Below are 22,087 nucleotides of genomic sequence, written 5' to 3' on the forward strand. Positions count from 1 at the left end.
ATATAAAATCATGCGGCCTAGCACGGTGGCTCATGCCTGTAATCCCAGCACTTTGGGAGGCCGAGGTGGGTGGATCACTTGAGGCCAGGAGTTCGAGACCAGCCTGACCAATGTGGAGAAACCCTGTCTCTACTAAAAATACAAAAGTTAGCCGGGTGTGGTGGCACATAACCTGTAATCCCAGCTACTCAGGAGGTTGAGGCAGGAGAGTTGCTTGGAATCCAGGAGGCAGAGATTTTGGTGAGCCGAGGTTGCACCATTGCACTCCAGTCTGGGCAGCAAGAGTGAAATTCTGGCTCAAAAAAAAAAAAAGTATATAAAATGATGCTTTGGAAATCAGTCTGGCAGTTCCTCAAAATGTAAAACATAAACTTTAACATGGAACCCAGTAATTTCACTCTTAGGTATTTACTCAATAGAAATAAAAATGTGGCCAGGTGTGGTGGCTCATGCCTGTAATCCCAGTATTTTGGGAGGTCGAGGGAGGTGTGGGAGGACTGTTTGAGCCTAGGAGTTCCAGACCAGCCTGGGTAATATAGCGAGCCCTGCCTCTGCAAAAAATACAAATGTTTTAGAAAAGTATGGCCATGCAAAAACTTGTGCTTGAATGTTCATAGCCACATTATTCATAAGCCATGTCTTTTAAAATAATTGGGATAATGTACATTAGGTTTGAAGCTTACTTATTTTTTTCCCAGGGATGAATTTAATATTAAAGTTCTTCAAGCTTTTGTTGAACTCCATGAGTTTGCTGATCTCAACCTTGTACAAGCCTTAAGGTAAGTATGATCATTTGCTGGGTGTAGAGTGGATGGGGCAGGCCAGAGGACCGCTGCCTGGGCAGCAGTGGCCATGAATTGACTCTAGGTAACTTGGTGCCACGTGAGTCTCACAGATGCTGGCTCCTGTTCCGAATGATCCAGCTAATGCCGTGTGACATAGAGCAGCCCTAGACAGGAACTGGGGCACACGCTTAAGATAAGGGCCACGTTTTCCTCACTGTGGCCACTGGTGCTCCTTCCATTCCGTTTCCTTCTATTTTTAATGCTCTTTGGCAGTAGTTTGAGTGCCTTCTTCCCAAGCTCTGTATGGCGTGGCATTGGTGCTACATGGGGTTACTTCCTTCCAGATTTGACCTAAAGCACCAAACGCATGAATACCTGAGTGTGCCAGAGAGGATGTAGTCTTCTCGCCATTTTGGTGTCTGGGACACACTCCCTGGATGCCCCTTGAGCTGCCCTTCCTGCACGTTTTCTTCCTCCTGCTCTGCAAGCAGGAAATTGTCTCACCTCCTTCCTTGGTGCCCCAGCTGTTCTCTTCTGGGCCTTCATCTGTTCTGGGCCTTCTGTTCTGGGCCTTGACCCTGAGCCAGTACTCACCAGCATCCGGGGGAGAGGAGGCAGGGCCTCTGGTGGGAGCCACCTCAGCCGGCCCTTAGGCTGAGAAAATCAGGCCGCATCTTGTCGTGTTCTCAGACCTTCTGCTTCATACCTTGTTCTCTTTTATGTGGCCTGTTTCCTCATGGCCTTACCTCAGCTGCAGACTGCAGCATTGGCAGCATTTCTGTGGGACCCTCGTGATGTTGTGCTCATAATGCAGCCTGGAGCTGAACAGTGCGCTGAGAGTTAGCAACATCTGAGAATCCTGCTGCTGCAGTTCAGGCTTATCATATTCCGTTTCTGGAAGCTGTACATCCAGAGAAGGGTGCAGGCCTGGCGAGTCTGGGAGGGGCATCTGACACGGCCCTTGCTGCTGTGACTCCATTTCTTTCAGTCCATCAGTCTGGCCACAGCCAGAGAGGTTCCTATTAATTCCCACAGCAGTGGGAGCCTGGCATAGCCCAGTAGAGGGCCTGATGAAGGCACAGGGTGGACAGGAATGCAGGCAGGTCCTGTGGCCTGAGGAGCTGCCCTGAGAATGTTAGCTTTTGTCCTGAAGGACACAGCAAGCCTGTGTGGGGCAGAGGTGTGGGGGCTGACTCGAGACTCTTCGCTGCCGTGGGGTGGGCAGGGAGGCCATGGTAGTGGGCTGGTGGGCAGGTGCATGCTTTGCTGGTGAACGTGGGAACGACAGAGAGTGAGGGGTGGAGGGGGTGAGAGTGGAGGAGGGGCGGTTGTGTTGAGTCTGAAGGCTGCTGGTGCAGGCCTGGTGGAGAAGATGGGGCCTGGTAGAGAGTGGGGCCAGACATGGCTGGAATCCCGGGAGGAGAGAGCAGAAGGACCTTGGGGAGCTGCCCTGTGTGAGGGACATGCAGAGGAACAGGACCCCCCGGGGGGCCAGGCTGCATCCTCCCCCGATGGCTGGTGGGATCAGTATTTTTAAAAGCCCAGATACTTAATTGGAGTCTTGAGGTGTAACTTGGTCCTGATCCTTCTGCTAAATCCACGGCAGCATCAGACATTGCTGAATAGCTGGTGCGGGAGGCCACAGCTGGCCTTGGGGACTGCAGCCCCTGCCCCTGGGGCTCACATCTGGGCAACCAGACAGTGGATAAGGCAGATAGGTAGCAGAGACGGTGCCACGCAGCCGCAGCCAGCCGAGGAAAGCAAGGAAGGGAAGCGGTAGGAGGTGGGTGGGGGGACTGGGCTGGGGGTTGCAATTACAGGCAGGGCAGCCAGGCAGACCTCAGCCAGAGGGGATGTCTGAGGGTGGGAGTGTCTGCTGGGCCTGGTCTCTGAGGCAGGCGTGTGTCTCCCCAGCAAGGCAGCAACAGCTTCTGGCCGCAGTGCCCAGTGCTGTAGGTGGGGCTTTGGACACCGTCCTGTGGACTATGGCTCTGCCTTATGTGTGGGAGTTCTGAGAGGAGGACGTGGTCTTGTTGATGCTGTGAGGACTGGCCAGTGGCAGCTCGGGACATGCAGGGCTCTGGTGATCACCTGGCAGCAGCAGGAGATGGTGGCAATGGGGACAGAGAAGTGCTGGGATTCTGGATATTTACTTTTTAGGCAGAGACAACCGGCCTCGCTGCTGAATCGGTTGTAGTTACGAAAAGATGAGCCATCAGTAAGTGTGTCTTGAGTTATGGAACGGAAGGAGACTGTCCTGGGTTTTCTCCTTTCTGTCTCTGCACCCCCAAGCCCCTTCCAGGGCTGTACCCCAGCTCGGGAGGAAAGCGGGGCAGAAGCCGCCCTTGGCTTTGAGGCGGTGTTGGTTCTGATGCGGCTGCCCATGGCTTTGGTGTCTCCACAGGCAGTTCTTATGGAGCTTCAGGCTGCCGGGGGAGGCGCAGAAGATTGATCGCATGATGGAGGCTTTTGCTTCTCGCTACTGTCTGTGCAACCCCGGGGTCTTCCAGTCCACAGGTCAGTGTAGAGCTCACAGACTGGCCCCTCGCCAGGCACAGCCTCCAGCTTTGGAGGGGGCGGTCCCGGCAAAGTCCAGCGTGTGTTCCTGGGGACCTGCCTTCCCTGAGCGAGGACGACCTGTGGGCCGGGCACCTCTTGCAGGCGGGCCCCCAGCACGCAGGGTCCCACTGTCCACTGGAGGTTCTGGCTGAGCCCAGCACCCCGGACTCGTTGCAGACACATGCTACGTGCTGTCATTCGCCATCATCATGCTCAACACCAGCCTGCACAACCACAACGTGCGTGACAAGCCCACGGCAGAACGGTTCATCGCCATGAACCGCGGCATCAACGAGGGCGGGGACCTCCCTGAGGAGCTGCTGAGGGTGAGCTCCCCAGCCCGCGGCCGCTGCTGTCTGCAGGATCTCTTCGCTGTGAGCGGCCGCAGCGCCTGTGACTCCAGACGCGCCTCCCGAGTCTCCTTGCCGCCCTGGTGCTGCTGCGCTTTCCGCGCGGCCGGCCGCTGGTCTCTGTGTGAGTTTCTGAACTGGCTGCTGTTCTTTCCTCCTTGCAGAATTTGTATGAGAGCATTAAGAACGAGCCATTTAAGATCCCGGAGGACGACGGGAACGACCTGACGCACACCTTCTTCAACCCCGACCGCGAGGGCTGGCTCCTGAAGCTGGGTGAGCCGCCTGCCCACGGGACCCGGGCGTAACCCCTCGGCCCACGGCAGCAGCCCCTCGGGTTCTTCCCAAGCTCGTCATAGGAATGTAGGAACGCCCCCACCACAGGCAGAGACGTTAAAAAGAACCGCAGTTAAGCCAGAGCCCGCTCTCGGTAGCCGCACGACCCACGGCTGCTTTTCTGAGCCGGGGCATCAGAGGCATGTCCGCGGCAGAGAGGAACGCCCAGGCTGCACGGCCGGTCCCAGAACACTGCTGAGTTAGCATCCAGATCCAGCCAGGGCAGCGTCCCGCACGAGAAGCGAGCGCGTTATCTCCACAGAACCTGTGTGCCTCTCTCTCGGTTTGGTGTGGCTGTGATTTCTGACGCGTGGTTTAAATGTGCCTTCTTGTTGTTTTCCTTCTGCCTGTGGCTCCCACCTTTCTGTTCTGTGACGGGCTGTCCCTGCTTGTCCTGCTTTAGGAGGTAGGTACCCAGTGGCTTCCCGCCCCCCAGCGGCTCATTCCTCTCGGTCTCCCCACGTTGGTCTGTGTGAGCTCCGCTGTGTGGCTGCCATTCATCCGACCCATCTGTGGACTTGCGGGGCCGCGCCGTGCTCGGTGCGGAGAACGCTCCACCCACCCCAGGGGCGGGGCTGAGAGAGGCCGGGACCTGGAGCACACGGGGATGCTGTGTGGGAGCCGGCTTGCCCCACCCCGTGTCTCTAGGGGTCTGCAGCAGTAGAGAAGCAGCCAGCTAGCCCTGTCCCTGCGGCATCACCCTCCACCCCATACTAACCCAGCAGCGCATGGAGGGATTTCAGGAGCTCTCTAAAGGCCCCTGGAGCAATTGAGGGTACTCCCGTGCAGTTTTCGAAATGCTGAGGGGGCGTGGGGATGGTTGCCCTGTGCCCACAGTGAAGCCTTCCAGATGCGATGGCTGGGTTCACGCAAGCCCTTCTGAGAGCAGGCGGCCACCGGGCAGCACATAAGACCTGGAGTGGAGTGTCCTGGTGATTTAAAAACAATTTATCAGCCAGGTGCAGTGGCTCATGTGTGTAATCCTACTGCTTTGGGAGGCTGAGGCGGGAGGATTGCTTAGGCCAGGAGCTTGAGACCAGCCTGGGCAGTATAGTGAAACCCCGTCTTTACAAAAAAAAAAATAAAAATTAGCCTGGCACGATGGTGTGTGCCTGTAGTCCCAGCTACTAGGGAGGCTGAGGCAGGAGGATCGCCTGAGCCCGGGAGGTTGAGGCTCCAATGAGCCATGACTGTGCCACTGCACTCCAGCCTGGGCGACAGAGGGAGACCTTGTCTCATAAATAAATAAATAAATAAATAAAATAAAAATTATCAAGGAAGGATGAGACACACTGTGACAGGCACAGGCTTCCTCAGCTAGTGGAAGGAGTGTAAGTCCCACAGGTCTGCTGTTCCCATTAGGGTCTTCGACCTTGGCCATTGCTCTTTGACTTTTTTCTGGCTATGCGGAGGTTTAGAGGAGTTCTAGGTATTTGCCTGAAAACCTAGCACCATGGTCTTGGGCTTGGGTGCCTGAGAGACCAGATTCAGATCACTTCTGTGAGGGTTCTAGAGTGAGGGCAGGGGGGATGTAACCGGAAACACCAGCAGGCACTCTGGGGCCGGGATAAGTGGGACGTTCGTTTGATTAGATGCCTCCCTTCTGGTTCCTGCATTGCCCACCAGTGTCCCCTCGAGGGACAGTGACGCCGTCAGCCTGCCTGGCAGTTAATGTGGACTGTGCCACCAGGGAATGGTCGGCTCTAGAGATGTAAATGCGTGAATGAAATGAAGGCACAGCAGAGCTCGTGTTATCTAACCTGTTTTCTGGTTGGGCAGATAAACAGGCCACAAAATGAGTGCACACAGCGCTCACGGGAACCAAGAGCTGGCTGGGCGCCGGGTGCCAAGCGCAGGGGCCCTGGAGGGGCTGGTGCAGCTGGCATGGCCTCAGTGTGGTGGGCGGCCTGGTGAGCGGCTGCCGCTCTCGGCTATTGGCTTCCTTGTCCTCTCCCACCCAGGCACCCTGTGTGTCTACTGTGTTCTCAGAAGCAGAGTTCGAGACCAAAGGCTGGCGAGCCAGGGTCCTGGCTGGAGGCAGACGAGATGGGTGCAGGATCTAGAATGTGCTTCCAGGCGTGCGCTGAGCGGGGAGCACGACCTGACGTGGCTGTATTCTTACTGTAGATTGGCTTTTAGAGCAGATGGTCTTAAAAAGGCCAGGATGCTTTGCCAGAGCTTAGGAGCCCTGCTGTGTACACAGGCGTGGCTTACGATTGTTGGTAACTTAAGACTTTGAGTCTTGAATCAATTACCACAAAAAAAAAAAAAAATCACAGGAGGTGGTCCAATCCGAGCTATCATGCAGAAAGTGTGTGCACGTGCTGTGAGTGTTCGTGCGTGTGGATCTATGTGCGCACCTGCCTGCTAACGGCAATGAAAATAGAAACTTGCAGAGAGAAAGTGGCTCCTGTCTGCAGGTTCCAGAAGCCAGGTTCTTGTCTGCAGGCGAGAATGCTGTGTGGTGTGGCCAGAAGCAAGCACGAGCAGAGCCTGCTGGGCTCTGAGACCAAGCTCACCACCCACTACCCTGGGCCTGCAGTCCTGGTCTGCAACAATCCCCTGGCCCTGACGACTGGACAGGGATGGGGCTGTCCGTGGGGGGTGTGAGCAGGGGACCTGAGGGTGGAGCTGAGAGGCAGCCTGGCAGACCCCGCCCAGGCAGACCCCTCCCAGGCGCGGGCCGGGTGGGCAGGCTAGTGGAACATACGGGCCCTTCGCTGTCCACCATGCCAGGAGCATGGAGGAACAGAGCAGGTGCTGGACAGAAGCACACTGGGGGCTCCTGGATGAGCTCCCCAAGAACTGGAGACTCAGATAGCTGGGCAGGGAGAAAGGCCACAGCTGGGGAGCCAGGAAGGGCGCCCCCTGCAGCCGCCCAAGGAGTTGGGTCTAAAGCCCAGTGCAGTGGGACCCTTTGCGGGGGCATCAGGCCGGGAGGGGCATGATTGCCACACGCTTTTGAAAAGATGCCGCTGGCTGCTGTTTGGGGGCTGGCAGCTGGCACCAGTGCAGCTGGAGCGGGGCCTGCTCTGGAGTCTCTGGAGGGAAGCAGAGGCGACTGTGACAGCGACCGATGTCAGGGTAGTGGAGTTGCTGTCAGCTGATTGTGCCACAGCAGCTTGAGCTGGAGCAAGTGCCTGGAAGGAATCAGCACTGTCCCCCTGTCCCCAGGGTCTCGGGGACATAAAATGCCTCTCCCTGCTCACTGGAATACTGTGGGACAAGGCGGGGTTGCCCCCAGGGTCTCCTGCCCTCCCCTGTGGACTTAGGCCTCCCTGGTGTGCTGCAACGGAGGTGGGGAAGGTGAAGGCCGAGGGCTTGCACGGAGCATCGAGCCCGTGGTGACAGGGACACGAGGGCAACAAGGACTTTGGGCCTTGCTGGGGCCTGGCTGGGTCTTCAGGGGACCAGTGAGGCGGCCCCACACAGTTGGGGCAGCGGGTTCCAGTGACGGAGCAGCTTGCAGGGGTTGGGGAGTGGAAGCCCCGCCAGGGCTCAGGAGAGATGTTGGGGGCAGGGTTTGAGGGCTGGGGAGATGCAGGAGGAAGCTTGGGGGGGGCATATTTGCCCAGACCAGGGTCTAGACAGACCCTTTATTTAACAGGTGGCCTGGTGGGACACTGATGAGACTGGGGCCTGTGGGGAGGGGAGGAACAGCTGGAGACTGGGCTCTTGTCCCAGGCTGGCGGTGGCAACCACATTGCAGGCTGCCTTGGGCATCAATGGTGGATGGCAGTGCTGAGTGAGGCAGGGGCCGGAGGATCCCAGAGGGGCTGCGGAGACCCCTTCCAGCCTCAAGTACGGCTGAGCCAGGCTTCCTGCCACCTGCAGCTGGTTCCTCCTCACCCAGCGTCTCTGCACACCAGGCCCCGAAAGGGAAACCTTCCGGGTGATCCGCAGAGCCCTTCTCACAGCATCTTGCCGCCAGGCCTCAGCGCCCGTGCTGGCCCCACACAGGGAGGCCTGGGGCCCTCGGCCAGCCTGTCACGGAGAGAGCTGGGTGAGCTCCGTGGTGCTGGGGAGGCGTGGGGCAGAGCGGCCTAGTACCCCAGGGAGCACTGAGTTCATTGCCCTGGGCGTGCGTTTCTTTGAATTATTTAAAAAACAAACACAGGCAAGGCTAGCAGCTGAAGTCAGTTTGTGTCTGCTCAGTGTTTAAGGATCAGAGATGTCCTTCCCTTAGTGAGAGGAGGGCAGGTACAGGTAGGGGTACGCACGTGTGCTCCAGATCTTGTTACTGAATTAATTCAGTCTCACGATTCCCTGGGCCCAGGGGTGATTGAGTTTGGGGGATCCCAGGGCTGCCCAACGGCCTCTGTAATGTGACAGCCACCTGACATAGTGGGTCAGGCCCTGGACAGAGCCAGGTGAGCCGTCCTGACTTCATCACGCTGCCATCTCATGTGGGGAAATGACGCCATCCATCCCACTAACTCCCAGGAAGCGAATTGGAGTGCGGTCTTGTCATCAAGGGGCCCCTCGGTGCTGTGGCGGGGCACCGGTGTGGGCGGGGTGGGTGCATGCGGGGCCCCACGGTGGGAACGCCGGAGGGCACCTAAACCCGAGCCTGGCGCCTGGTGGCCTTTCTGAAAACGCAGTGGTCTGTGCAGGTCCAGGGCCCCTCTTGGACCCGCGGGCTCCCCGTGCACGGAGCACAGCCTCACGGGGCCCCTTCTGCTTCCAGGAGGACGCGTGAAGACCTGGAAGCGCAGGTGGTTCATCCTGACTGACAACTGCCTCTATTACTTTGAATACACAACAGTAAGTAAGGCTGGGCCTCCTGGCCGCCTCCCAGCAGTCACGGAGCTGCCCTGGGGCCAGGGGACCCCCAGGCTGGTGGCCCACAGTGAGCCCCGCCGTGTACTTCTCTCTTGTAGGATAAGGAGCCCAGGGGAATCATCCCGTTGGAAAACCTCAGCATCAGGGAGGTGGAGGACCCCCGGAAACCCGTAAGCTCCCTCCTGAACCTTCTGTCCTGCCAGCCCCCTGGGAGCCATCCTCCCTGCCTGCAGGGAACCTGGCCCCCAGCCCCTGTGACGGTCTCCCCTCTCTTTTTCTCCACCAGAACTGTTTTGAGCTCTACAATCCCAGCCACAAAGGGCAGGTCATCAAGGCCTGTAAGACGGAGGCGGACGGCCGCGTGGTAGAGGGGAACCACGTGGTGTACCGGATCTCAGCCCCAAGCCCGGAGGAGAAGGAGGAGTGGATGAAATCCATCAAGTGAGCGGGGCTTCGGGGGCGGGGCCAGGCCTGTCTTCTCATGCTGGTTGAAGGGCGGAGGATGGTCTGGAACGTGGATGCTTCCATGTGCAAGAGTGGACCCTCTGCCTCCAGAAACCCGAGGGCCGGGCTGCCAAAGCTGATGCTCAGATCTGAGCCTGCGGTCCTGTCTGAGGAGCCTCTGGGGCTGGTGGGGAAGGGAAGGTCTGTGTGTCACCCACCACCTAACCTGCATGTTTTCCTTCTTTCACCAGAGCCAGTATCAGCAGGGATCCCTTCTATGACATGTTGGCAACGAGGAAACGAAGGATTGCCAATAAAAAATAGCTTTCCTGGCTAAAAGACCCAGGTAAAAGACCCAACCCCAGCAGAAAGGCACCGCGGGCTGCCCCTCCGCGGAAGGTGTGGCAGGGAGGCAGTCGCCCTGTGGTGCAGGCTGCTTCTCCAGAGTGTACCGTGGCCCAGATGGCATCCCCGAGGCCTCGTGCCGTGGCTGGGGTCCTGGGAGGTGGTCGCCCTGCAGTGTAAGCTGCTGCTTCAGAGCGTACTGTGGCCCAGACTGATCGAGGCCTTGTGCTGTGGCTGGGGTCATGGTCGGCTGCGCGTGTCCAGAAGCATTTCCTTCCTGCGACCGTCCCCGGCGGCCCTGGGGGGAGAAGCCAGGACAGCAGTTTCCGCTCTCTCCACAGCAGACACGGGACGGATTCCACAGATGGGAGCCTCATTCATACCATGCCAAACGCGTTCACTCGGGGCAGTGTTAACCGTTCTAGAAAGCCACTGTTTTATAGCAAAACAGGAAAGGAAAAGCTACCAGTTTTTTATTCAGAATTTTTTCTCAGATATATAGGATTATAGCTTTTATATGCCTTTTTATATTCTGAAATTATAACAAAAGATACTTTCTAACAGTAGTATTTTTAGAATGGCAGCTATAAAGTTAACTCCTAGACACAAGTATATACTGTGCACTGAAAAAATATCCATCTAGACGCAGCACCCAAGGGGAGGGCTGGGGGCCACCGGCACGGGGGCCACGGGCAGCCCTGCCCTGTCAGGCTGTCAAGCCAGCCCCGGGGGCAGCAGGTAGGCTCTGGATGGGCTCGGGGAGGGATGGCCATGGCACTTGGGGGCTCCAGGGTGACTCCCATGTGGCCTCCCTTCAACCCAGGCTTTTTGGCCCCACAGGTACTTTAAGCAAATCATTAAAATGATAACAGTTAATGGTTTGGAGTGTTTAGCCTGTAACTGCTAACTCCTAGGAAACAGCTTTTCTCTGGACACAGATGGCCCATATGCTGAATCACGTGAAACTGCTCATGTTTTGTTCAGACACACACACACGGCAGCGTTTCATACAGGTCAGCGGAGTCCATGTAGACCGGCTTTTGACCTACTCATCGCTATTTAAAACCTGTGGCAAAATGAACGCTTATTTTACAGACCTTGTAATTTGACCAGATTTCTTAATGAATAGACACAGAAGTAACCAGAAACAGCCTCACCCCATGTAGCGTGCCATGTCCTGAGAGAGGTGCCCTCCCTACGAGGAGGGAAGAACAGCCTCTGGTGTGCAGAGGCCCGGCACGTAGGGTTTCTGGGGAGCTGAGAACCCCAGATAGATGCCGGTGGTGGAACTGGCGAAGCTCCACGCCCGCCTGGGAGGTCGTCAGGTTGCTGTGGATGTAAGGATAGCAGGTGCCTGGTGCTTCACTCAAGCAAGGGTGGATCTGGGCCCCACCTCCAGAGAGGGCACAGGGCTGGACGGGGGCATTGCGTGCTTGGGCCGACACAGGCCAGTGGCAGGCGCTGCTGTTGCACAGACCCTGTTGCACACGGGGCTGTTGGGCTGGTGGCTGGCTTTTCCTCCACGGACTTCCTCTTCCCGCCCCACCTGCACAGGCACACCTTGAATCTGCACCCTCTGGAGGGCATCTGTACTCCCGCGCAAAATGCCCAGTCCAGAGACAAAACCTCAGACTGTGCACCTAGGCTTCCTTCTCAGCAGCGGAGACTGTTCCTTTGAGTTGCCTTGAAGTGGAGGCCGAGCGGCTGCGGGCCCTCCGCCTCCCTGCGGCTGACCTTGATGTAGCTTTAAGTCGCACTAGACTGCAGAGGGGTCCAAGGCCAGAAGCCCCCGTCCTGCATCAGACTTTCATTCCCAAGCTCTTAGGCTTTGTTACTGATACCTCAAATTGGAAATTTTAGTTTTGAGAAAGGCAAGTCAGCGTTCTTGAAACCTGGCTGGTAAGATATGCAATTCTGGCCTCCAGTCTTCCATGAAAATAAATGCTGCCTGGACCCCCACCCAGACCACACACTGACGGCCGGCCCCGGCGGTGCCCACCCCTCAGGCTGGCCCCGCACCCAGGACTGGCCACAGCCAGCTTTGTCAGCATGTCGTGCTCAGATGAGCCGTTTCTTTCTGACCAACGCAGGTGTGACCTGGGGGTCGGAGCTTTCTGTTTTGGGTGTTGGGAGCCGTGGCAGGAAGGAGTCTCCAGATCAAGCTCCTCCATTGCTGTCATCTGTGAATGAGCTTCACCGGGTGGTGGGCACCCGGGAGCCGTGCAGAGGCTGTGGTGCTGAGTTAGACTCCAGGTACTTTGTGGTCAGAGTGTTACAGGAAATCGCCTAGCTCCAGGCTGTGTGATGACAGTATTAGCATAAAGGCCGTGTAGCCATCATGCCTGCTGAGCCTTGAGGCAGGCCTGGTCCAGGAAACTCTCTGGGTCATGACTGCGCAGGGCCAGCCGCCACCAGGACGGCCCTGAAGCAGGACATCTGTTTTTGTCCCTCACCCTGGGCAGGCCCTGTCACAATCATGATCCTCCTCCTCCCCGCCCCGATGTGTGAGCACAGGGCTCGAATTGTTAGTCCCAACTCTGGCCAAAGACACTTTCTTCCAGAGACAGAGGCCAGGAGGCAGCGACAGGAGCCCGGCGGGGAGGCGGCGGCTGCCACAGCCCTTCCAGCCTGTCTTGCTGGGCCCTGGTTCACATTTGAGTTTAATTGGACTGGCCCTGGACCCAGATAAGCAGCAGTGTCTTTGGGGGTCACAGAACATTTTGGGGCAGTTGAATGTGCTACCAAACTGAGTGAAACTAGGAGCTGTTTATAGATGGAGCAGCACTTAGTGCTTCATAGAAAGCAATGCCTACTTTTAAAGTTACAAATGCAGCTATCTACATAGGTGTGCTTTGCCGAGAAGTTAGGTCTGTGGTAGACCAGAAACTACAAATTGACTTTTTTTTCTTAGAAAATATTTCTATTTGCGGAAAATACAGTAATATGTAAATAATGTACATCTGTTGATTTCTGGAGTGTTTGTTATTCAATGTATATACTGCCATGACTCGCATGAAGAAACAGCCTCTCTCTCTCGATATTTGGTTGTAAAGTGAACAGTAAGATTGGAGGGTAGATGGCTGTCAGTGCTCTTGCAAATACTGTGTTCACTAAATAAAAATCACATGTATTGTTAAAACAAGCCTGTCTGAGACTTGGTTCTTTCCAACAGCTATTGCTGGGTTCAGCAAACACCCCTCCAAGTTTCCTTTGCCCGTCCCAGGTGGGAAGGCCTGGCCGACGGTACTGACTTCAGCAGGAGCACTTGAAGGTTTTAAGAAAGTGAATTCAGATGACAGGAAGGAGTCTGGAAGCAAATGGGGAAAACAGCAGTAAAAAGACGCCAAGTGTGTGATTTGCTGCCATTTATATACTATAGAAATTTTACATGCTGTATATTTACAGTGGGGCAAGTGCTTTTTTAATCTTTAAAAAAACAAAGATCAAACTTTAAACATCTCTGAACAACACAAACTGTATAAACCATACAGATTATTCAGATACAAACTGTATTAAATACAGTTTTCCCCACTCCATCTCCTGATGCAGGACCAGTGAATTATAAGTGTATCACAGTTTGATAGCATATCCATATTAAAAATAAAATCACAGTATGATTGTGTCTGTAACTAGAAACTCGAAGGGACCAAGCAGACAACGGAGACTCCAGTATCAGTGAAGACAAGAGACGCTGTATCAAAAAGTGTTGTGTAATAGAAACATACTGTCGGCTTTACAAATCATGTCTGGGTTATACATTCATAATGTAAATACTCATCATAACTGGGAAATTGGAACAGTTCCACAAAGTTCAGAAACAGAACTTGTCTATAAAATACATCTTCAAATCTTGAATACAACTAAAATAAGCAAATTAGTTTCTAGTATCAGACATTACAGAAAACAGACTGCTCTCCAAAGTCTAGGTGAGGGCTTGTGAAGTCTTTAAATTAAATATACACACTGTCAGCTTGTACTTTTGACAATTCCATGGTCTCCCGGTTGGTCTTGCACCAGATATCTAACTTGGAGGAACATTACATGAAATACAAGTAATCGACCTGAGTCTGTAATTAAGCAGCATTTGAGATGTTCTATTCCAGGGCATTATTTCAATGGGATTTATATACACGGTATTTTACAATGGTCAGCAGTGGTAGAAAGTGTTCGTCCATTCGGAATAAGGGTAATTAAGAAAAGGTAAAAACTAAAAAAAAAGTTCTCCATGGTAAAATCTGTACAGTATTTACTAAAGAAGCACCACGCAGATTGGAACAGAGTTATTTTCTATCTTTATAATTTAAGCTGGGCTGGGGATGGCTTCTGTTGAACGCGTTGAATCTGAAAGACAAGAGGCGCCGGTTAGTGAGTTGGAGGCAGGCGGCGGCGGTACGTAGAGCTTATTCCCGGTACGTAGAGCTTATTCCCGGACGCCCTGCCAGCTGCTCCAGAAGGCTGGGGAAGCTCTTCCTTGAGGAGGTCACTCTGCCTTTCTGGGTGGAAGTGAGGGAACTGGCGGTGCGAGCAGCTCAGCCAGGGAGGCGCCATCTGCTGGGCCCCGCCGCCGCCAGCCCCCAGCTGCCTCCTCCACCTCCGTCCTCACAGCCCCTCACTTGGGAAGTTTAGCTCCTTACGTAGGATTGGGCCTCTCACTTGAGGACACATTGATAAAGCCTGTTAATTAACGGCCAGTTGATCCACAGACTCTTCACTTGGAAATTCATTTTAAATTCCTCTTGCTGACTACATGTGACAGACACATTTGGACAAAGTTTCCTTTCAAGGGAAAAATGGTTCGCTGTCCCCTTTAGGTCCACAAGGGTCAGGTATAAAACCAGTGACTCTCCCAGGACCCCTGTGTAAATTGACCCAACACCGCCCTGCAGCTCTGAGGTCCTGATCTGCCACTCGGTCACCTTCCCACGGTTTTGTACAGTGGGTGCTGGGTGGGTGCTGGCTCTGGCTCAGTGTGACCTCGGGGCGCAAATAGCAGCACAGGGGATGGGATGGGATGGGACGGGGAGGGAGTGGGCACCGGGCCTCTCCCTTCCCAGATGTTTATCAAAGGCCCGTGGGCTCGGCTGCTGTGAGCCAGGTTGGCTTTTCCCAGTGAGGGGCAAGGGAACAGGGCAACTCCACCTGCGAGAGGGACGCAGGTCTTCCCAGCCAGTAATGCAAAGGTGATGAGGTGGAGGGTCTAGGTCTGTCCCCAAGCACGTGGCCTGGGTCTGGGCTGGCTGGGAACCTGCCAGGGCCTCTCCATGGCTCTGCCCACTCCTATGGGCCCAGCCCACAGGCAGAACCACAGAATTAAAACTCCTCTGCCTGAATCCCCTCAGCGCCACCACAAACAATGAAGAAACAGGAAAACAGCTTACCATAACTAGTGAGTTTTTTGTTTTGAGGCTGAGTTTTCAATCACCTAGAAAGCAAAGGTCAGGAAAGAGATTTTAATGATGGTTGCAAAATTGCCAGTGCCTCTGCTCTGCGTTGCGTCAAGTGGCTATGGTCAGTCACTGCGGTTCCCTGTGAGTGCCTGAGGCCACTTCCCCGCGAGGTGAGCAGGGATGTCCCAGCGCTCAGCTGCTGCTCCCAGGGTTTTACTGACATCAAAGGGTTTACGTGATGACTGAGACTGAGGGCTCCATCCAACCCACGCACACCCTGACATTAGGACAACAGATCTCAGGCCCAAGAACTGAACTGGGCGGAACAGAGCCAGAGGAGGAGTCTGAAAGAGAAAGGCAAGGAGCCGAAGTCCAGGGCAGAGGGGAGCCTGCAGGACCACAGGACGCTGGGTGAGGCGAGGCCGGGCAGCGGCCTTCTCGGGAGGAAGAGAAAGGCTCCTCAGTCTGTGCTCACAGCATAAGTGCCAGCTGCAAACTCTGTCATCGGTGCAGTGGGATGGGCACGGAAACGCAGGCCACCACACACACACGCCTGACCACAGCACCCAAGACAGGACGCAAACAAGTTCACGTTCAACCTCCCTCCTGCTGGACCAGCTGCCTTGGGGACCATCAGTGTCTCCCAGCAGCCCCGGCTGGGAGCCCACGATCCTGGGAGCCCGCACCACACGCAGAATGAGCCCATTCACTGCATCCTCAGGCACCAAGCAGCCCTCACGAATCCCCTTCCCCGACTCGCTGAAATGGGAAGGCAAAACCAATTCTGAAATGTCCAGAATGTCTACAACACAGACAGCAAAGACCTGCCGGCTCCCCGCCCTCGCTGACAGCGCTGGTGCCTGTCCTGGGCTCCGACTGTTTCCCCAGCACTCCACAGGCAAGTGTGCCCCATGGGGCTCGCCCCGCAGCCCCGGCTCTCTGTTACACACTCTAAGGACCACCTGCCCCTCAATCAACAATGCACGCTGGCTCTAGGCTGCTGGCAGGGACAGGCCTTCCCCAGAACACACAGCTCCACCTCACCCACGATACAGCTGAGAAGCAAAGGCCTCAGGGGCAGCCCTGATGATTCATCACAAGTCCCTGGGAGGAGGGCATGCGCTTCATACGTGAATGCAAACAACCGGCGCTCAGGTAAGGATGACCAACTTTTTCTGTGAGGGGCAAATAATAAACACTCTCCGCTTGGCGAGCTACACAGTCCCTGCCCTGCTGCAGCCACTCGCTTCTGTCAGGCAGTGACAGCAAAGCCACCCGACAGCGTGCGAACGCGCCTGGCTGTACCCCGATCAAGCTACAGACACTGCGGTCTGAACTTCACATCATTTTCATGTGAAACGCATTGTTCTTCTTTGGGATGATCTCCAACCACTTAAAAAGGTTAAAACCATTCTTCACTCCAAGTTCATACAAAGCCAGGAGACTGGCCGAAGCTGGCCGCAGGGCTGCAGTTTGCCAACTTCTGCTCTAGGTCCACTGACTCGAGTGACATCCCCTTCTAACAGGCTCACAGCTCCTCTCCAGGACCAGCGGTCACTGGACACCAACCAGAGAGGAAGCGGGGAGGCTGCCTCAAGTGCAGTCAGAGCACAGCGCGTGGCCACATGACAGAGACACAGCCCCACAGGGCAGAAGAGAATCTAGGACACCTGGCAGCGACAGTCAGCGGCCCGCCACACCCCCTCTGTGGTGTCAGGCAGAGGCCGACGCCCGTGCTTCTAACGACCCAAGCAAGCAAATCAGTACCGAGCACCAGGGCACGCTCAGAATGCTGCAGGTTTAACAATTCAGGAGAGTAATGTATATACTGTAAAAGTATTTCTATCAAAAATGCTTTAAAACCAAGAGTTCTCGAGACCATCCTGTTTAACAGGGTGAAACTCTGTCTCTACTAAAAACACAAAATTTAGCTGGGCGTGGTGGCAGGCACCTTATAGTTCCAGGTACTCGGGAGGCTGAGGCAGGAGAATGGTGTGAACCCGGGAGGCGGAGCTTGCAGTAAGCTGAGATGGCGCCACTGCACTCCTGCCTGGCCGACAGAGCAAGACTCCGTCTCAAAAAATAAATAAATAAAATAAAATAAAATAAAATAAAACCAAGATTTCTGGTGCTTCGCAAAGCAAACACTCAAGACGCCCAGAGCCATACGTTCCAGGGCTTTGGTGACACACAGGTGGTGCTGCCCTCAGTCCTGTGTCACTTAGGCTTTCAATAAACGCTAAGGGTTTGGTGCTAAGGAGCCAAACTGGGCAACAGCACCGCACTGCAGGGACGAGCACTGAGGCCGCACCCTATCTGGCAGGGGTGATCTGAGTAACTGCACCCTCTGATGCCACCTGAGGTTTTCTATGTATTATTTGCCCTTTGCAAAGAAAATGTATTAAGAAATAGTTTCTATCTTCTTAATTCCAAGTATCTCCTCTTACCCTGGCCATACTCAAAGAGATGACACCTGTCATCCCTGCTTTCCATCCGTAAGTGTTTCGTTTTCTCACGGAAAGGTCCGACGCCTTCCAGAGGCGGGCCACCGGGCAGAGGAAAGCCGCCCTGGGCTCTCCGGAACTGGGCAACAGTCTCCAAGCTGGCGGCCCTGGGTAAGTGCAGTTCTGAATCTTTAACAAAGTCCTCTGATTTTCTTGAATGTCTCTTCTTTTTCTTCTTCTTTTTTTTGTGTCTGTGGAGGTCAGCGTCAGAGCATGCTGCTGAAAGGTCTGAGTCCTGCTGATGCCTGCAGAAGCAAAAGCCAGAATTCAAACCCCTAAAACGCAAAACCACCTGTAGCAGACCCTGGAGCTTGGCCTCTATACCCGTTCATGGAGAACATTCACTGCACAAACAGGCGCAATTCTTATCTAATTAACAACGTCGGCCAGGCATGGTGGCGCACACCTGTAGTCCCAGCTACCAGGGAGGCTGAGGCGGGAGGATCACTTGAGCCCAGGAGGTTGACAAAGCTGCAGTGAGCTACGACTGCAACATTGCACTCCAGCCTGGGCAACAGAGCCAGACCCTGTCTCAAAACTTTAACAAGTCTGCCTTCAGTGTAATGACTGTTTCAGCCCAGGCTCATAAATTCACCAACTTCAGCTCCATCGCTGAACAGCCCCACCTCTGCTTCAGCTTTCTCAGGACTAAGGTTGTTGGACAAACACTGCAGGGAGGATTCTGCTGGCTTTTCCCAAAACCAGTGGTTACTTGAAGGGAAAGGAAATACTAAGCCTCCTTCCCTCCCATGTGCCTGAGACACCTGGCAGCAATATTATTTTTTCCCTCAAGTAACCACTGCCTATTTTCCCTATGGCTTTTGCTAATCTTTTCCCAGGGTTTCAATTTCAAGAGATGTCAACTAAAATTACTAATTCTGTTCCTGCTCATCCATCTCATCACGGATAAGTCATTTTCAAGACAATCACCCACCAATTTAGCTTTTTAAAAATACAAAAACAGGCCAGGTGCAGTGGCTCATGTCTGTGATACTAGCACTTTGGGAGGCCCAGGCAGGAGGATCGCTTGAGCCTAGGGGTTTGAGAACCACCCAGGCAGCATAGCGAGACCCTGTCTTTACAAAAACAAAAAATTAGTTGAGGGTGGTAGCACATGTCTGTAGTCCCGGCTACTCTAGAGGCTGAGGGCTGAGGCAGAAAGATCATTTGAGCCCAAGAGGTCAAGGCTGCAGTGAGTTATGATGGCATCACTGCACTCCAGCCTGGGTGACAGAGGAAGACCCTATCTCTTAAAAAATACAGAAACAAATTTCCCAATTGGATTTCAAGTTGAAAAATGGAGCCAAAAATAAAGGCCGAGGAAACAAAGGTGTCTCAGAGGCCCACGCTGGACCGGAGGGCAGGAACAGGAAAAGTGCACCTCCTGTTGTCTGCCTACCTCACTGCCACTGAATTTCAAGAAAATATAACAGACAGGAAAACAGAACTACATCTGACAAATAATAATATTAACACCAATTCTAAGGTCAAAGACTCCCAATTTTTCATTTATGGAACATGCATGCTTACTCCTGGAAGAGTTACAAAGCATTCACCAAAAATGGCACTACCATTTTGAAAAAGGAGGTTGTTAGGCATTTAACGACACCATGAAATAAAGATACAGCTTAAAAACAGGGCAAATTTTTACAAATCTGTAAAAAGAGTGGAATCTCAAAACCTACAGAAATGAGACACAAATCAAACGGATACAACTACGGCCTGGCCCGTCACTTGTTCCTGAGTCGGGTGAGAAGGGACAGGCCCCACTGCTGACAGCGCCGCAGCCCGCGAGGAGCACAGGCCCCAGGCTCACCTGGAGTCGCGCTCTCGGTGTTTGTCTTTGGATTTCTTTTTCTTCTTTGATTTTTTGTGCTTCTTCGCTTTAGGCTCTTCTAGAAGGTCCTTCAGTTCGCTCCTCCGGGCTTTCTTCTCGACATGGCTGTCACTGTTTTCCACGCTGTCGTGTCTCCGTTTCCGTGACTTTACATTTTCGTGTTCGTGAAACCGATCAGAGAGGTTACAGTTGTCTCCGGCTACAAGTGCAGTTCTGTCGTGGGAGAAGCGGTCGGGGTGCGGGGCGAGGGCGTGGGGCGCTCCTGCACGGGGGCTGCCAAGGCGGTGCCGTTCCCTCTCCCGGGCTGGCTCGGAGCCCCTACGGCCCCGGCTGTGGTCCTTACGCGGCCGCTCATGCAGCCCGGCCCGCTCGTGCTCGCGGCCGCCGTGGAAGGGCTTCCAGTCCCGGGCGGCGTACTGGGCGTACCTGTTATGGTAGTACCGGCACCTGTCCCAGCGCGGCCTGTCGGCGTAGAACTTCTCCCGGCCCCAGCCATGCTCGCCCTCGGTGTAGTGGTGTCTGACCCAGTCCGGCTCCGCCCCACTCCGGTGTCGGGAGTGGTGGTGACTGTACCTGCCCAGAGAGCCGCGCTCGCCGGGGCTGGGCCTGTCGCCGTGGCCGGGGTGGTGCTCCGCAGCGTGGCGGTCCTGGCGGTCGCGCTCCCGGGGGCAGGTGCGGCGCCGCCGGTGGCGGTGGCCCTCAGTCTTGCTCCTGCTCTCTCTGGCGGGCTCCCCGCTGGATGAGCGCTCCCTCCGGCTGCGGTAGTGGCCTCGGTCCACCTTTCTGAGGCTGCCGATTTTCTCCTTCACCGGGGAAGGGCCTGGAGCTTTCGGCGCCGTGGCATCCTCGCCCCTCTCGCCGGGGCTAGGCTCTGCATCCCCTTCCGGGTGACCGGCCGGGGCCGCCTCCGGCATAGGAGCTAGCGGCCCCTCTGCGGACTCGGGCGCGCCCGAGCTCTGGGGAAGGTCCTGACCGTCCCGGGCATGGTCCCCGCTGGGGTGAACAAGGAGCGGCTGCTCGCAGGGCTCCTCCGACCGCGCAGGCGGAGCCGGACTCAACTCCTCCGGGGCTTCCGCCATCGCAGAGTCCCGCGGGCCCTCCGCTATCATCCTCTTTGCGTCCTGGGACAGCGGGCTCGCGTCGCCCGTTAAGCTCTCGGGATCACACAGGTCAGGGGGCGCTGTGTCCCCCGCGATGTCCTGCCCAGCGCCGGGCGGAAGCTCTTCCGGGGCGGCAGCCAAGGCCTCCCAAGCGCCTTCTTTGGTAGTGGGAGTGCCAGGATCCGGGGGCGGCAGAGCCTTCTTGGTGCTGCTGAGGGTGGCGGCCGCATCCGGTTCCTCCAGGGATTCGGCGGCGGGGCTGCCAGGCTGGGGCTCGGGATTGCCGTCCTCGCGAGGGCCCCTCTCTGCTCCAGGTGCACTGCAGTCCCCAAACAAACAAACACACCCGTTAGCGTGGGCTTCACAGGCTCGTGTCATTGCATTACAGGGAGAAATACTTAAAACGTTCACTTGCTATTTCGTCTCTTTAAATACATCTCGCTGAAGCCCAGTATTAGGCTAGTACTACTATCTCTGGAAACTCCCAATTTTCTGTTTCCCTTATTAAACAAAAATAAAATGTTTTATCATCAAGCCCAGCTCCTACCCTATTTTTCAAAGCAATAATCCTACAGTTGTAGGCTCTTCCTGTTTTTGGATATTCCTCTAGTTCTTCCAATTCCTCTATTGTTTTGTTTTGTTTTTTGAGGGACGGAGTCCCACTCTGTTGCCCAGGTTGGAGAGCAATGGCGTGATCTCAGCTCTCTGCAACCTCCACCTCCTAGGCGCAAGCGATTCTCCTGACCCAGCTTCCCAAGTAGCTGGGATTATTACAGGTGCCCACCACCACGCCCAGCTAATTTTGGTATTTTTTAGTAGAGATGGGGTTTCACTAAACCTTGGGCAAGCTGGTCTCGAACTCCTGACCTCAGGCGATCTGCTCACCTCAGCCTCCCAAAGTGCTGGGATTACAGGCGTGAGCCACCGCACCTGGCTGCAATTCCTCTAGTTCTTCCTAATAACCAAGACTAAAGAAAAACCTCCAGTGATGACAGGGCTTCCTCCTTTTCCTCTGGACTCCCTTTCTCTAATTTCTCTTGAACCCTCAAAGGTAGAGCGGCTACCTCCAAACAAAGCCAGCAGCTCCTCCCATTACTGACAAATTGTGAGAAATCAGAGGCTTTAGCAAAACTTGCTGTAGTAAATTAACTCTGTCCTTTGATTCCCGCAGAGCTTTCAATATGTCTTCAGGGTTAATAATGAAAGCTGCTGTTGGCCTGGGCTTGTCTGCACAGCCATCTACCTCACCCTCATGCAACCTGGCCTAGGAAAGGCCAGAGTCCTCTGGCCGAGGGAGCGAGTGTCCAAGCCAGCCTATCCGTAGGTTGGGAATGAGCATTCCCTGCCTGCAGGGTTCACCCCATTCCGTTTTAACATCTAAGCCCTCCTCACAGAGGGCCTCAGTGAGGGCACTCCCAGCTGCCGGGGGCCATTCTGGGGTTGCCACAGTGATGGGAGCCCCACCAGGACGACGAGCAACCCCACAGGTGAGTGCGTGCCAACGACTATGCGGTTTAGGGTGTGTTACTGGCACGGTTTTCACAGACATTGTTTCCAGGAAGATACCTAGTATACAAATCTAGAGTCGATTATGCCGTGATTTCATCACTTCACCAGAACTTGTTCGCCATGAGAACATGACTTCCTGAAGGCGAACC

The 22,087-nt window shown here is 55.0% G+C and overlaps 2 protein-coding genes across 7 annotated transcripts in view; one reads left to right on the forward strand and one right to left on the reverse strand.

Annotated features, from left to right (window-relative positions):
- CYTH3 (cytohesin 3) overlaps positions 1–12,743 on the forward strand; it is a 114,431-nt gene extending 101,688 nt beyond the window's left edge. The window contains exons 6-14 of one of the 2 annotated variants that reach the window (XM_033194891.1): positions 699–779; positions 3,190–3,302; positions 3,522–3,670; positions 3,859–3,970; positions 8,718–8,794; positions 8,911–8,982; positions 9,099–9,253; positions 9,508–9,602; positions 11,156–12,743. In XM_033194891.1, coding sequence (XP_033050782.1) covers positions 699–779; positions 3,190–3,302; positions 3,522–3,670; positions 3,859–3,970; positions 8,718–8,794; positions 8,911–8,982; positions 9,099–9,253; positions 9,508–9,580 — 832 coding nt within the window. In that variant the 3' untranslated portion in view covers positions 9,581–9,602; positions 11,156–12,743. Of the gene's footprint in view, positions 1–698; positions 780–3,189; positions 3,303–3,521; positions 3,671–3,858; positions 3,971–8,717; positions 8,795–8,910; positions 8,983–9,098; positions 9,254–9,507 lie in introns of both variants that reach the window. The other variant, XM_033194890.1, reaches the window with a different exon arrangement.
- A 208-nt stretch (positions 12,744–12,951) lies between these two features.
- The window catches only part of USP42 (ubiquitin specific peptidase 42), a 72,844-nt gene continuing 63,708 nt past the window's right edge, over positions 12,952–22,087 (reverse strand). For 2 of the 5 annotated variants that reach the window (XM_033194885.1, XM_033194889.1), the window contains 2 exons: positions 19,309–20,748; positions 15,030–17,737 (listed from right to left, as the gene is read on the reverse strand). In XM_033194885.1, coding sequence (XP_033050776.1) covers positions 17,404–17,737; positions 19,309–20,748 — 1,774 coding nt within the window. In that variant the 3' untranslated portion in view covers positions 15,030–17,403. The other 3 variants (XM_033194887.1, XM_033194886.1, XM_033194888.1) reach the window with 2 other exon arrangements.

This window comes from Trachypithecus francoisi, unplaced genomic scaffold (genome assembly GCF_009764315.1).
Source record: "Trachypithecus francoisi isolate TF-2019V2 unplaced genomic scaffold, Tfra_2.0 Lachesis_group4, whole genome shotgun sequence".
NCBI classification, from domain to species: domain Eukaryota; kingdom Metazoa; phylum Chordata; class Mammalia; order Primates; family Cercopithecidae; genus Trachypithecus; species Trachypithecus francoisi.